Consider the following 16149-nt stretch of genomic DNA (forward strand, 5'->3'; position numbering starts at 1 on the left):
AACTTTTTGGCACCGAGTTGATACCACAAGTAGAGACTTCCCAACTGGCCTGCTAAGCAATATAGGTACACTAATGTATTGAGTTACCTTTGTATAAGGTGTATATGAATTATAGGAAGATTTGGCTTCCATTCCCAAGATATTTTGTTATTTATTTACAACCATTCTAGAAAATTAAATTCAAAATTTTAATTTCTTCCTTTCTAACCATTTCAAATAAGGGAGACTCAACTTATATGTGGAATTTCTTAAAAGGCACAGATACATATAGCCTTGGCATGCGTATATATATATTTCCATCTAGTATTTTGATTTTTACATTTTAGTAATAAATAGAAACTTGTTTGCTAGTATAATGAAGACTATTCTAAATGACTCTTATTTACTTTATATAATATAAATTGTTTTCTGAGACAAGTAATTGATTGGCGGTAGGGAGGGATCTTAGAGTTTCTTATCATAAATCGTGTTCATACTTCCTGTAGGGATTAGGAGCAGACAGCAAGAACTTGTATCCTTTCCTGCTCCCAGTTATCCAGCTGAGTACCGATGTTTCCCAGCCTCCACATGTCTACCTTCTGGAAGATGGTCTGGAATTATGGTAAGAGGGAGGACTTGATCTTATGAATTGCCTTGCTGCTGCTTTCTGTGTGTCCCAGTAGAGCAGAGGTCATGTAACGGCTCTGATTACTCAGATGTAGAGATAAGCATGCGAAGTTGTTAGCCTTTGGTTGTTTCCCTCTTCCACCTGCTGTTCAGTGTAGGCTTCTGACAGATGGCTAGCGAGAATTTGCTGTTGATAGGAACACTGTCTACTCTTCCACAGGAGGGCCAGGTTCTCCACACGTACATGGTATAGTTCATAACATCTGTAACTCTAGTTCCCTGGGATCTGACACTTTCTTCTGTCCTCCACAGGCACTATATGTACATGGCACACAGATGTAAATACAGTCAAGACACCTAAACATATAAAGTATAAACAAACCTTTTTAAAACAGAGAAATAGAGAGAACTTATAGCAAGGACCATGTTGCATTTTATATTTGTAATTTGGCAAATAACCTAGGCATCTTGGTAATTTACCAAACAAAATTTGATGTTAAAATTTTGAGTATTTGAAATAAAATGTTAGAGCTTAGCTCTACAAATAGTTGCCATTCAAAATCTTCATGCAATATGTTCTGAACAAGCAGTATGTACTACTAAAAGCTTAAAAAAAACCTCAAAAAAGAATTGTGCACTATGCTAATTTGATATGACACATGAATCTTTGCCTACCCATTGTGCTTAAGGAACTGAGCTATCGGGCTCTTTCAGTCTTCATCCCTCCTCACTGCTGGAAGCCATTTCTCCACAGGTACTATTGGAGATGTGTAAAGTTCTCTGCTGCAGTTTAATCACAGAATCAACCACAGGAAAGTGGACATTTGCTCCTTGCCCTTCTGCCCTACTTCTTTCTCTTTTCTTTCCTAACTTTTTCTTGGAAATTAAGAGTTTTAATTTGGGCTATGGTATAGCTCAATGATAGCATGCTTCTCTCAAATTTGTACAGCCCACAAATCAATTCTCAGCATCTTGTACATCAATGACAAGATAAAGAAACAAACCCAAAAATCTAGATTTTGATTCTCAGAAATTGTTTTTGTTTTATTTCATTTGTGAAAACTACTAAGTTGTAAGTAAATGCTGTGTATCAGAATATTAGATTAATGGTTTTAAATGTCGCTGGGTAGATTTTTTCTGCTTGGAAGGTACTCTTTATAGTCTTCCATATTGTTATTGGAGTGGCATCTAGATCAGTGGTTCTTAGCCTTCCTAATGCTGCAAGTTTAATAGTTTCTCAGGCTGTAGTCACTCCATCCATAAAATTATTTTGTTGCTACTTCCTAACTGTAATTTTGCTACCGTTAGGAATTATAAGTATCTGATATTCAATGGTCTTAGGCGACCCCTGTGAAAGGGTTGTTCAATCTCCCCAGCAAGCAGACATTTCACAAGTTAAGAATCGCTGATCTAGATAGTAGTTCTGAATCAGAAGGTTGTTGAAATCAATAATTCTTAGGTCGGATTTGTATAAGGGTAGATTGCTCTAGGTCAGAACTGGCAAACTCTTTTGACTCAGTGCAGACAGTGATATGTCACATGTTCCAGATGTGTTTGTGTAGCTGGTCCACTCTCATGGTTTAGTGTCAGAGCAACCAGCCAGTAGGTAATGAAATAGACAAATGTCATGATAGAAAATTGTACCACTATGACCTATAGGCTTGCCAGTGCTCCCCCACACTACAGATTGAAAAATTAGTCTCTGTTACACAGGTACTTTCTTATAAACATGTAGATTTTCTATGGCATTTTTGTTTGTGCTGATGATTGAATTTAGGGCATTGCATATGCTATATTAAGTTTTCCACCACTGAATACAACTCCAATGCTCTTTGGCTTTTGTTTTGGCTTTTGAGATAAGGTTCACTACAGGAAAGCATGCCTAGCTCAGGGTGGCCTTGAACTTGCCTTCCCTCTTGCCTTAGTCTCCTGAGCTCCTGAGGTTTTATATATAGGCCTTTACCACCAGGCATGGCTCAAAACTTAATGTGTTTGTTAAGTATGTATCCAGTTTTCAAAGGATTTTATAAACAATAATAAAATTGTGTGGTTATTTTAATGGTGATTTTCTCCTCGTCTCAAGATATATGTAAATGAAAAAAATTAGATAATTATTTTTTGGAGATAAGTCTCTGTATTCCAGGCTGGTCTAGAATTTTCTTTATAAACCCCAAGTTGGTCTCTAATCACAGCAGTTTTCTTGCCTTATCTCTCCAAGTATTAGAATTACAGACATGAACCCCTATGCCCAAGTTTTTTTTTTAAGGAAAAAAAAAAACAACAAATGTAATAATTGTTAAGTTTTTCTGGGTAAAGAATGAGCAGAGTTTTTTCATATGCACTTTAAAAAATTATTTAGTTAATTAATTTACATACATTCTGAAGTGCAGTTTCCCCCTTCTTCTCTCTGCCCAGTGTCCATTCTCCCCCACTCCCAGTTCCCCCCTCCCTCCCACCATCCACATTTCTCCCTTTCTTTTCAGAAAAGGGGAGACCCCCCATGGATAGCAACCCCCTTTGGCTTATCAAGTTGCAGGAAGACTAGATGCATCTTTTTCTGTTGACGCTAGATTAGGCAGCCCAGTTATAGGAAGGCAGCATAGTCAGAGGCTGCCCCTGCTCCTGCTGTTAGGAGTCCCACATGAAGACCAACCCACACAACTGTTACATAATGTGCAGAGGGCCTAGGTCAGTCCCATGCCTGCTCTCTGGTTGGCAGTTCAGTCTGTCTGAGCCCTTTGGTTAGTAAATACACTTACCTTAGTGGGATCACATTCAGATTTGGATTCTGATAGATGACAAGTGCCACTCCAAGTACTGCCACAGCGTTCAAGTTATGATTGATCAAAGTCTGTCTGTGTGCCTTGGTTTTCTTATCTATAATGTTGGAAACCATCTAGGGTGGTTATAAGAATGAAAAGAGGGCTTAGCACTCCTATGCAGCACCTAAAGCCTGTGAGTGTAAGATTACCTGGGAAGTGAATTTGTCCCTGTGGAACTAGGGTGATAGCAACAGAATTCAGTAGACTGAAGAATGAGTGGAGAGAAGCAAGTGCAGGTCATTAGCACTGGCAACTTTTTCCAGAACTTTTACTGTAAGGGGCCATGGTGGGAATCTCCTAGGCTGGGAAGTTGAAGTCTAGAATGTGTGAAGCTGGATTGGGAGAGCATCAGTGAGGGAGACAGGAAGTGTGGCGCATCAGATCTCAAGCGGAAGGGCCGAAGTTTTGGCAACAGCAGGGGCATTTCTTTTGACTGGCAATAGAAATGTGGATTTCTAAATTTTGTGGTGTGTTCCATTTGAGGCCTTATATTTTCTCAGTAAAATATGCATCATGGCCGTCAGCTGGCCGTTACAGCCCTAAATAAGATACAAGCAGCTCGGGAAAGAGAGAACTTAGAAATAACCAGTAAGGTCAGGCTTATTCTGGACACGCACTGCCAGGAGCCCATTCTTTTCTACACTGAGGATTGAACCTGGGGCTCCTGCTTGTTAGCCAACACGCTACGTGTGAGCTGGCTCCAGACCTCTTAGGAGCTATACACTACTTCTAGGCAAAACTGAAAAGGCCATATGTGAGAAGGCTTTGGTTTGGCTTTGCTTTTCAGGAAATGTAGAGTGGAGCAACGGAAACCATAGAGTTGTCAGTCATTGAGCACTAGGCGCAAACGACCTTCATTTAAATGAAGAACAGATCAAAATTAACTCTGTACCCTTTTTTCCCCATCTACTTGAGATTATTTTTGTATAAAAATATTTCAGAAAAATTTTGACTTTCTGAAATACTATTTTCTGGGGTGGAATTTTCAATTTTAGTATACTATAAAGTTTTCATACTAGTTTGTTCTCATTCTATTCCTGCTTATCAATGAGTTGGATCTATGATCTGTACTCAGTGATGCTGCTTGGATTTATATACTTATGTTCTCCATTTAATAATTAAAAATCATTTTCTTTACAAAGAAATGATTTTGTGGAGCTGGAGAGATGGCTCAGCGGTTAAGAGCACTGACTGCTCTTCCAGAGGTCCTGAGTTCAATTCCCAGCAACCACATGGTGGCTCACAACCATCTATAACAGATTCTGGTGTATCTGAAGACAGCTACAATGTACTCATATATACTAAATAAATAAAATATTTAAAGAAAAAAAGAAATGATTTTGTAAAATGGTATGTATTCTGGGGCAAGAGGGATGGCTTAGTGGTTAAGAACATACTCTCTTCTTCCAGAGAACCCATGTGGGTTTGACTTCCAGCACCCACATGGTGACTTACTACTGTCTGTAACCTGAGTTGTGCAAGATCTACCATCTTCTGGTCACCACAGGCACTAGGCACACACATGGTGCACAGACATACGTGCAGGCAACACACACACACACACACACACACACACACATAACACATATAACACATTCACACACACATACACACACATGTATAAACACATTCACACACACACACACACACACACACACACACACACACATATGAAAGAAAAACATAAGAAGAATGGCATTTACTCTTTGGTCGTTTGAATGGACCCATGCTTTGGGGTCAGTAGTTCACTTGTAGTTTAGTTACATAATTTAATCCTCAGATTACTCCTCAGTGTAAGCCTATATGCACATACTTATTTTGGTTTTGGAAAAAACAACCTACAATCTTAGCTGTTTCTGTTACAGAAAGTCAATTTATTTTTGTTTCTCTCTCTGTGTTTGTATATAAATCTTGTTAAACTGTAATTTGAAACATTTGTTTCTAAATCTTTTCCTTTTGTATACTCATTTTTCTGAATAGTTAACTTTTTCTTATTAGTTGTTTATCTTTAATTCACTTAACATATAATATGAAAGACATTGTGTGATAATTATGTTGTCATTGTGACAGAATCTGGACTCATTGAGGAGAGATCCTCTGGGCACACCTGTGAAGGATTATTTAAATTAACCTCTGAGAATTCGTCTTAGAGGTCATCTTGATTAGGTTAATTGTGCCTGGGTGACCTATGTCAACTGTAGGTGGGATCATGGATGGGGATCTTGCACTGTAGAAAAATGGAGAAAGGAAGGTGTATGCCAGGGCTATATTCATTGATGCCTGTTTTCTGGCTCTGAATGTGGTATGATCATCTATTTGAACTCCTGCTACCTTGACTTCCTTGCTGTGATGATCTGTACCCTTGAACTGGGTGTCAGTGTAAGCCCTTTCTGAAGTTGCTTTTGTGAGGATATTTTATAACATGAACAAGCAAAGAAACTTAAGGCCCTTTCCATATGTGCAGTGAGTAAATATGGAGGTAGACAAGATAATACAGTGTTTACATCATCACAAGATGTATTGCTATGAAATTTTGGTGGGTACTTATTCGAAGGTTTAAGTGACTTTTTTTAAATTTAATTTTATTTTTTACCTATGTGAGGTTTGTTCCTTAGCAAGTACCAAAGATAGCTTATATAAAGGAAAGGCTTGCATTTGGCTCCCAGAGAGGATTCAGTTCATAACTGATTGGCCCCATTGCTTTGGGCTTTGACACACAGTATATGGAGGTGGGTCTCTGTGGTAGAGAAAGCCCATGAATGTATGGCAGGTGGGAAAAACAGGCACTGGGGTCCACCATTCCCACCAGTGGCATTTCCCCAGTGATCTAAAGAGTAATACTTAGTTTGGGTCCAAGGACATGGATGGGCCTTTAGAGATTCAAAGTGTATCAATACCAAATACAAGAATTTGTTTACTCCCTTTTTTTCTGTCTTTATGTTTGTTTTGATTTTTTTTTCTGTTGTTGTGACACTCATGGTATTCCTTCTTCAAGTTCTTTTTATATATATTTGGTATTTTAAAACTCTATTTTAGACCGTTAAAGAATGATAATGGCTTATAATTTAATTGGCTATTAATTTTGTCTTTAGATAACATGTAGTGTAAGTTGTTTTACTAGTTCATTAGCCCAGTTTGTCATTGGAGGAACACAGACTCCATTAGAAAATTTATCACAGAATAACTTTAACCCTCTTTTATCACCAGAACAATAATTTGTATTCTATTTTAGCATACAATGTTATTTTTAGTGCATATATAGAAATATTATTATACAGACTGAAGAAATAATTTAGCCTTGTGAATTATTTGACTTGAAAGCATAAAGATGTAAATTCAGTTCCCAGAACACACAAAAAACAAAGAAAGAAGGAAAGAAAGGAAGAAACCAAACTTGGGTTGATGGCACATTTGCTGTCATCCCAACACTAGGAATGGCAGAGATAGGTGGATCCAGGGTGGGCTTGCTGGCTAGCCAACTTAGGTAAATGTTGAATTCATTCAGTGAGAGAACATGTCTAAAAAATAAAAAGAGGTGGCAAGTACCTGAAAAATGGCTCCCAGGTTGCCCAGAGGCCTCCATTGTGGGTGTGCATCCATAACGATTGCGGAGTTCCAAGAGCAGCTGGTGATGTGCTTGATCTTGTTGGCAGGTGCTTTACACACTTTCCTCATTGCTTCTTAAATGGAATGTTTTTATACTTCAGATGCGTTAATGGCATGAGTGGATGTCTGAAGTGTGTTAATTGTATTTTTCCCCTAGGTTAGTGACATTGGAGAACAGCCCATGTGTCACACCAGAACTGCTTCGTATATTTCAGAACATGTCACCTCTTCTTGGTATGTCTTCAGATCTTACTGAGATGTTTGTTAATGTATCCACAGCCTAAAAGTATTTTTCCTGACTTTAAAATTCCTTCCATTTTATAATTCCCATACATTGATAAATCATAGTGTTTTTATAGAAATTATTCCATATATTTTTGAAGTACCTTCCATTGGTTTAAAAGTAAACACTAAATAACATTGCTTTATGGAAAATTTTCAGTTAAAGACAAACTCATTACAAGTTGAGCTTGAGATTTGCCTGAGGAGTTTTGTTTGGTAGCTATTCTACATGCTACTTGAAGAATATGTTTTGAAACTGCTTCTTTTTACCATAGTTTTACTCTGCTCACTTTACACAGGGAGTTTGTGCTGTAATTGTTTAAACTAAGCATTATATATACTTTTGTTTTAGCTAAGGAACTACTGAAATTTTAGTGTCATACATGGTTTGCTGAATATTGCTTACAAATTAGATCAATATTCATCCCACATAATCTGTGTGTTGTCCCTGTCATCCTCACGTGGCTTCACACATGCCCGACTACCTCTTTCCACTAAGCTCTAATTCCTTCAGTACTACACAATTACAGAACATCACATTTGAGGGGATTCTGAGGGATTGATTCACTATCTCTTTCAGTCTTTTGGAGATAGAACTAGATTCTTTCCCTCATATCAACATTATTTTCATAGTAGATAATAATATAGTATCTTAGTTAGGATTTTACTGCCGTGAACAGACACCATGACCAAGGCAAGTCTTATAAAGGACAACATTTAATTGGGACTGGCTTACAGGTTCAGAGGTTCAGTCCATTATCATCAAGGCAGGAACATGGCAGCGTCCAGGCAGGCATGGTGCAGGAGGAGCTGAGTTCTACATCTTCATCTGAAGGCTGCTAGCAGAATGTTGGCTTCCAGGCAGCTAGGGTGAAGGTCTTAGTGCCACTCCTGGGCCAAGCATATTCAAACTATCACAAATAGTAACTCAGTATTTTTTCTTATACATGAGGAATCATTCTAAAGCATATAATAGCACTTTTGTTTATCTATCTATCTATCTATCTATCTATCTATCTATCTATCTATCTATGTGGTGGAAATGTTGAACTACGGCCTTTAACTCACTAGTTAGTGCGACTTCTCACTGACTTACATCCCTAGCTTAAAATCTCTTAAAAATAACGCTAGTCATCCTAGTAAGTGAGTTTGCCAAGTCAATCACACACTTAAATTTATGGCATAGTTAATTCTACACATGTTAATTATACACAGTACAGTTTATTGGCCCTTTGATTATTTTAAAAATTTTAATTTTAATTCTTTTGGTGTATGTGTGGTGCATGCTTGTGTGTACTGGTGTGTGTACATGTACTTACCCCATGGAGTATGTGACAGGTATCTTCTCTATTACTCTTAACCTTGTTTATTTGTATGTGTATAAATGAGTATGTGTTGGTGTGAATGTTTGTACACATGTATGTGTGGGAAATCCATGTTTCCATACGTGCATACAGGGCTAAAGAGGGTGTCGTATCCTTGGAGCTGGAGTTACAGGTGTATTTGCAAGATGCTCTGCTTTATTACATCTCCTGAGTGAATAGCAAGTGCCCTTAGCTGCTGGGCCATCTCGTTTTATGTTTTGTTTGAGACAGGGTCTGTCACTCAACTTGGAGGTCACTGGTCAGCTAGCATTGCTGGCCAGTAAGTCTGTGAGGTCCTCTGTGCACCACCTCCCCAGCACTGAAAGAAATTAGTCATTCATTGCCACGACTAGCTTTTTATGGGGGGGGGTGGATCCCCATGTAGGTCCTCACACGTGTGAAGGAAGCCATTTACTCACTGAGCTCTCTCTTTAGCTCTCAAGTCCCATTAAGACTCAGCCATAAAGCATCTTTAATTCGTTTATTAAAACTTTGTTGACTATTGTTCTGGGCGAGTATTTAGGTAGAAAAATCCCCAAATTTGGACCCTTTGCTAAGAATTTACTTATATTGAGAAATTTTACCAGAAGTAAAAATTCTAGTTCTAAGTGTAGAAAAGTAGAGATTCTTTGAAAACAGGAGTGGATGTGAGCTGACACAACTGTGATTGATTACAGTAGAGACTTTCAGTGAGTAGATGACGTGAATGATGGTTAGTGCCATTAATCACCCTCGAGACCCCTTCCTCTCTCTATCCCCTCCCTCCTCCTCCCCACTTTCTTTTCTGGAGGGCTTTTCTTTTTTAATTTTTCACTCAGAAGAATTCTCAAGTAGTAACCAAAAGTCTGTTTTCACCAACCAGCCCTTGCTATTCCCGCATGACACGCAACCATCCCCAAAGGCAGTGCCTCTGCTCCCTCCCTAGAAAGCTTGTCTTTTAGTGTTTTAGGGAGGGAAGGAAATGTGCTTGGCATGTCCTTCTGTCCTCTGGCCAAGGCCTTGTTGAGTTCTACTCTACCTAGCTTGGGATTTTATGTAGTGCCAGTCTGGCCGAGTGAGAAGTCAGCCAGACCTATTATCTAAACCTTCTCATGAGCGGGGTTAAACGCTGTCATGGTTGGCTTCATACAGTGACCCCACTCTGCCATCTTCCCCACTAAGAATTGAATATGCTTGGTCTCTACATACTTTTCTTTATATACCAGGAAACCATAGGACCCAACTAAAATTTTGGTTTGAAATGAAAAGTCTGAGGCCAATATGGTTTCTTAGCTTTGTTCTGAATGGACCAGTGGGGAGAAATGCCTTTCTCAGTTGTTTTTATTAGTAAAAGGGGAACAGAGAGTACTGTTAAAGGGTTTTTGCCAGTTTTCAGATACCTTCTAGCTTATGAATACTGACTATAGATTATAGTCATGAAAATTTATAAAGAAAGCATATAAGTTGCTTTTATTTTTTTTTTTTTTTTTCCACCCAGGCTGGCATAGAACTCACAATCTTCCTGCCTCAACTTCTTGAGTGCTGGAACTATAATTGTGTGTCACCACCCTTGCTGTAACTTAGTTTTTCTTTTTCACGTGTTTGTAGAGATTTCTATTTTTGTTTTTGTCTGATGATAAAACCTTGTCAATCCTGTCTGATCTTCTATCCTAGAGCTTCCATCCAGCTGCCTTGCAAACGGTAAGCTGCATGCGTGCTGCTTCAGGAACCATAAACCGTCAGTGTCACACTAGTAATCATGGTTAAAAGCCAATGAGTGCCTCATGTTGCTATAGCAACTCAGTTTTAAGTAAAATGAGTCATCACTTCACTTTTATTTTGAACAGCCAGTTAATTTGCGCTTTTAAAAAATAATTGCTATTTTGGCAGAATTAAGCTCAGAGAATCTCAGAACCTGCTTTAAGATCATCAATGGCTATATCTTTTTATCATCAACGGAATTTTTACAGGTATGTCAGAATACCTTTTGTATTGTTAATAATTATATATTATTGTTTTGGGTTTTGTTTGTTATCAGGAAGTACCTTTTCAAAGTTCAGATTTTGTCTGTTACATTAGTGGCTTGAAATTTTATTTCCTTGTAAGTATTTCTCACTGCAGGGAGGGTGAGATCAACATGCATTTCCACTGATACTGCATACAGGAAATGCACTGTATATGTAGATGTATATTCAGCAATCAGGGTATCAGTAAACTCATAATCTGTCTTCTTCATTCTTCCTTAGAGGGCTCTTATGTGAAATTGTTTGTTTAGACCATTAATATCAATTCTCAAATAGAGTGTGAAGCCTTCCAAATTAAGTTTCTTGCCTTTTCAAGAATGTAGCTGTGTGCTTACACATATTGACCTTTGATTGGATTTCAGACATATGCAGCAGGTTTGTGCCAGTCCTTTTATGAGCTGCTACCAGAGATTACTACAGAAGGTCAAGTTCAAGTGCTCAAGGTATTGTCATTTTAAATTGATTGTCATGTGTTTTTGGTAAGGTTGGAGTCCTCAGTATGGATGTTGGAAAGGAGAGAGACTGATATAATTCTAGAGAGTGTTCAGTTTGGCTCACTTTGTCTGTACCAAAGGCATCAAATTAGAATGTGTGTACAAGTCACGTGGAGGTCTTGTTAAAATGGAGTTTAAGATTTCTAATTTTTTGTTTTGTCTTATTTTTATAATTTATTTATTTTATAATTTTATAAATAAGTATAGTTTTTATATTTATAAAATTTTATTTTATGTGCATTGTTAATTTGACTACATATATGTCTGTGTGAGGGAGTTGGATCTTCTTGAACAGGAATTACAGCCAATTGTGAGCTGTCATATGGGTGTTGGATCCTCTGGAAGAACAGCCTGTGCCCTTAACCACTGAGCCATCTCTCCAGCTCCCTTCTAATATAATTGTAGCTAATGGGAATACTGTCTATCCTAAAACTTCATTGGCTAGAAATGAATTAAAAGCTTTTTACCAATTTGTCCTAAACCTAGCAACATTTGGTGTAGCATAGATTTTCACTTGTTGTTTTGATAGTGTTCTAGGTATTCAACCTGTATCTTTTTTGTTGTTTATTTTATTTATTTATTTTAAATTTTATTGGATATATTTTTTATTTACATTTCAAATGTTATTTCCTTTCCTGGTTTCCTGTCCATAACCCCCCATCCCCTACCCCTTCCCTTCTTGTATAAGGGTGTTCCCCTCCCCTTCCGTCCTCCCTTACTGCCCCCCCATCCCCAACATTCCCCTACACTGGGTGGGGGGTGGTGGTCCAGCCTTGGCAGGAGCAAAGGGCTTCTCCTTCCATTGGTGCTCAAGAAGGCCATCCTCTGCTGCATGTGCAGCTGGAGCCATGGGTCAGTCCATGTGTAGGTTAAACCTGTATCTTAACATACGGGAAGCAAGGTCATGAGCTACATCCTCACCATGGCAGCCTGCCTCCCAGACAGGGACTCAGACATTTGCTTCTGTGTGATAAGCAGCAATAGTCACAGCTCTTCTATTGAGGACAGACAGCCTTTCAGTTTGTTAGTCTGCATTTGGGACAACAATTTCACTGGCAGTTTTAATTTTAGTAAGCTATTAAAGTTAGAGTGCTGAATTTGTTAGACTCATGTATAGTTAAGAACCAATAGCCTGTAAATTGTATGTATTATTTTTATATAAACTTCTATGAAAGAAATACTATAATATGAAATTAATAGCTCACCTGTAAACATAAATGTATAGCTATATTAAACTATATCATAATATATATATATGTGTATATATATACACACACATATGTATCGATATTTTACATATGGAATTTGAAAGTTATAGCTGTTAAATGTCTAATTTCTTAGTTGTGTTCTATGTCAAAAGAATTAAATTCTGGCTAGACAAAGTCTTTTTAAAATTTAAAAAAGTTTTGTGGTGTTTTTCTAAGAAGACTGGGTCTCACTATGTAGCTAGAACCCACCATGTTGACCAAACTGGCTTCAAACACACAAAAATCCACCTACGTCTCTCTCCCAAGTGCTGGGATTAAAGGCATGCACCACTATGCCTGGCAAAGTCTTTCTATTGTGACAATGACATTTTTGTTAAGAAAACTGTGGCATTATCTTAGATCTTCTTGGTGGATTTCACTATAAAATGTTTACTTCCTATTAACCTATACATAGATGCTATAGATTTAGTAGGAATAATAACCAGTTATCACTTTGAGTGTATTGTCTGTTCTTGGGAGGACACACACATATAAATTCTAGATATTTATGTAAGTGTGTGCATGGTTGGTTTGACTTATAAGTTGGGTGTATTTGATATTATTTGTTAATATATTAACCCTGTGGGTCAGGAGTTAGAATTTTTTTCTGGAAATAGTTGAGTAAATGCTTTAGTCTGTGGACCATTTAGTTTGTTATCTCAAGTATTCATTATTGATATTGTCTGTAAATTATCACTCTTAGAGAAAATTTTCATGTTATCCTAATACTATCTATTTTAGAATCTTTCCTCTACTAGACTCTTCTGTTAGTCTGTATTCTCCCTTATCCAAAATTCAAAATTAGTATGTGCTATGTTGTTTCAGATTTTAATAGCATGGTATTAATGGTTTTTATGTTAAAGATTTAGAGTATCCAGTATCAGCATTGAACTGTGGCTAAAAACACTTACCCCACCAAGCCCTGTACCTTGTTATATAGCAGGAGAAGTCAAAACAGTGTTAATTATATTTAGCATATGCTAAGTGATTGAGAAAAAAGCTGCTCTCGTATATCTAAACACTTTTTAGACCAAGCTTCAAGCTCGGATTGAAAGTTGTTTGATTGTTTGTTTGCTTTTGGTCAAGCTTTTTCTTTGCAATATTAGTAGTGAAGTAGCTGTTGAAAGCTGACTGAGGAGTTCTTTGGTGTGGGCATTGTGAAACTTCAGTAAGGAAGATTTTAGGAGGTTCTAAGAAAATAGTGCTTTTTATTGCTTGCTTTTGATTGAACTCTTACAAAATAGAGGGAAGGTAACAAGGCCAGAGGGTAGCATGCCTGGAGGCTACATCAGAATACTGGGCTCATTACCTCGTAGCTAATGTGATGTGAGCCAGTTATTGCCTTCTCATTTTCTGTGTGTTAAACAAGACTAGTTCTGCCAAATTTATTTCTAGGGCAAGGAATGGATTAGTGTGTGTGTGCGTGTATGTATAAAACCATTAAAACACTGCCTAGTGTGCTAATATTAAAGTTACTATTTTAATTTAATTACAAGGTTGTCTCATTTTATAGTCACCCTTCTTTGAAGCATAAAATTATACTTTTAAGAAAATTGGATGGGTTGGAGAGATGGCTCAATGGTTAAGAGCACTGTTTGCTCTTCCAGAAGTCCTGAGTTCAAATCCCAGTAACCCCATGGTGGCTCATAACCATCTGTAATGAGATTCGATGCCCTCTTCTGGTGTGTCTGAAAACAGCTACAGTGGACTTATATATAATAAATAAATAAATCTTTTCAAAAAAAAGAAAATTGGACCAAGAGACCAATTGGACCAGCATGGCTGTTTTAGGAGTCAGTGTTTTAGAGCAGAACTAGAGTCAACTCTTTGATTCAACACAGGTTATTTACAGTGGCATAGTAATATTATAAAAAATAATTAAATTTAAATTGTTAGCATTAATTTCAGATGCATTTGTATACATGTATCATTTTGAGTTTGGATTCATATGCATTATTAAACTAACCTCCTTTCCTTCATTATGATAAGGCTAACAATGAATTAACTATTTTTGTCTAATTCTATAATAACAAATAACACGTCATTTATTATATCCTACATATTTCTAGCCACATAGAAAGTACTTTATCTTTATGTAAACAAGATCATAGTACTGTTATTTTTTCATTTTTTTAGATGAAAAAATTAAATAACAGAGGTAAATGAATTGTTCAAGGTCAGAAAGCTAGTATTGGAGTCATGATGTAAGTAAGCATAGACATTCTGCTATTAAGATTTACAGTCAGTAATTTTTTCATTCAGTGTAGGGCCAAATCAAGAATGTTGTCTTAGGAAGAAGTTACATTTTTGGTTTAGAAGAAATCTCTTCTAGGTATATCGTGAAAAGTAGTAGATTGAGAACTACAGTGCAGCAAGTTCTATTTGAATTGGAACACTGCTGACTTTAAAAAAATAAAACAAAAACAAAACAAAACAAAACAAAAAACCCCGAAGGCCTTCCAGTCTCCATCTGTGCCCTGGAGCTGCTCTTCCAGGAATATTGTCACTCCTAAGTTGTCAGATGAGGCCACTACTTTTGTTCCAGTAACTGACTGAAGAAGGACCTTCCAGGAGCCACAGGGCACAGAAACCATGGGCCAGCCAGGTACAGGATTCTTTTAGTTTCCATCAGAGCCCTCGAACAAATGCAGTGAGACAGCTCTCCACACCCAAATCTCCAGGAGTGCTGACACACCTAATATCAAAGGCTAAGAGGAACAACAAGTACCCATGAGAGACAGCAAGACCACAAACACCAGAAATAAACAGGTGGTGAGAGGCAATCAGAGGAACCTAAGCAACAGAAACCAAGGCTACTTGGCAGCATCAGAACCCAGTTATCCCACCAAACCAAGTCCCAGACACCATAACACACCAGAAAAACAAGATTCGGATTTAAAAATCACATCTCATTATGATGATAGAGGAGCTTAAGAAAGACATAAATAACTCCCTTATAGAAATATAGGAGAACACAGGTAAATAAGTAGAAGCCCTTAAAGAGGAAACACAAAAACCCCTTAAAGAATTATAGGAAAACACATCAAACAGGTGAAGGAATTGAACAAAAACATCCAAAAATCTAAAAATGGAAATAGAAACAATAAAGAAATCACAAAGGGAGACAACACTGGAGATAGAAAATCTAGGAAAGAGATCAGGAGTCATAGACACAAGCATCACCAACAGAATACAAGAGATAGAAGAGAGAATCTCAGGGGCAAAAGATACCAAAGAAAACATTTACACAGTCATCAAAGAAAATGCAAAATGCAAAATGTTCTTAGTCCAAAACATCCAGGAAATCCAGGACACAATGAAAAGGTCAAATCTAAGGATAGTAGGTATAGAAGAGAGCAAAGATTCCCAACTTAAAGGGCCAATAAATATCTTCAACAAAATTATAAAAGAAAACTTCCCTAATGTAAAGAAAGAATTCACATGAACGTACAAGAAGCCTACAGAGCTCTAAATATATTAGATCAGAAAAGAAATTCCTCCCATCACATAATAATCAAAACACCAACTGCACAAAACAAAGACAGTATTCAAAGCAGTAAGGGAAAAAAGGTCAAGTAACATACAAAAGCAGACCTATCAGAATTACACCAGACATCTCACCAGAGACTATGAAAGCCAGAAGATCCTGGTCAGATGTCATAGAGACCGAAGGGAACACAAATACCAGCCCAGGCTACTATACCCAGCAAAACTCTCAATTACCA

The 16149-nt window shown here is 37.4% G+C and overlaps 1 protein-coding gene across 2 annotated transcripts in view; it reads left to right on the forward strand.

Annotated features, from left to right (window-relative positions):
* The window catches only part of Ipo11 (importin 11), a 167395-nt gene that overhangs the window by 73559 nt on the left and 77687 nt on the right, over positions 1 to 16149 (forward strand). The window contains exons 21-25 of one of the 2 annotated variants that reach the window (XM_032898933.1): positions 486 to 601; positions 7192 to 7268; positions 10334 to 10360; positions 10550 to 10629; positions 11046 to 11126. In XM_032898933.1, the coding sequence (XP_032754824.1) occupies positions 486 to 601; positions 7192 to 7268; positions 10334 to 10360; positions 10550 to 10629; positions 11046 to 11126 (381 nt within the window). The remainder of the gene's footprint in view (positions 1 to 485; positions 602 to 7191; positions 7269 to 10333; positions 10361 to 10549; positions 10630 to 11045; positions 11127 to 16149) is intronic. The other variant, XM_032898934.1, reaches the window with a different exon arrangement.

The sequence above is a fragment of the Rattus rattus genome, chromosome 3 (assembly GCF_011064425.1).
Source record: "Rattus rattus isolate New Zealand chromosome 3, Rrattus_CSIRO_v1, whole genome shotgun sequence".
Classification (NCBI taxonomy): Eukaryota; Metazoa; Chordata; class Mammalia; order Rodentia; family Muridae; genus Rattus; species Rattus rattus.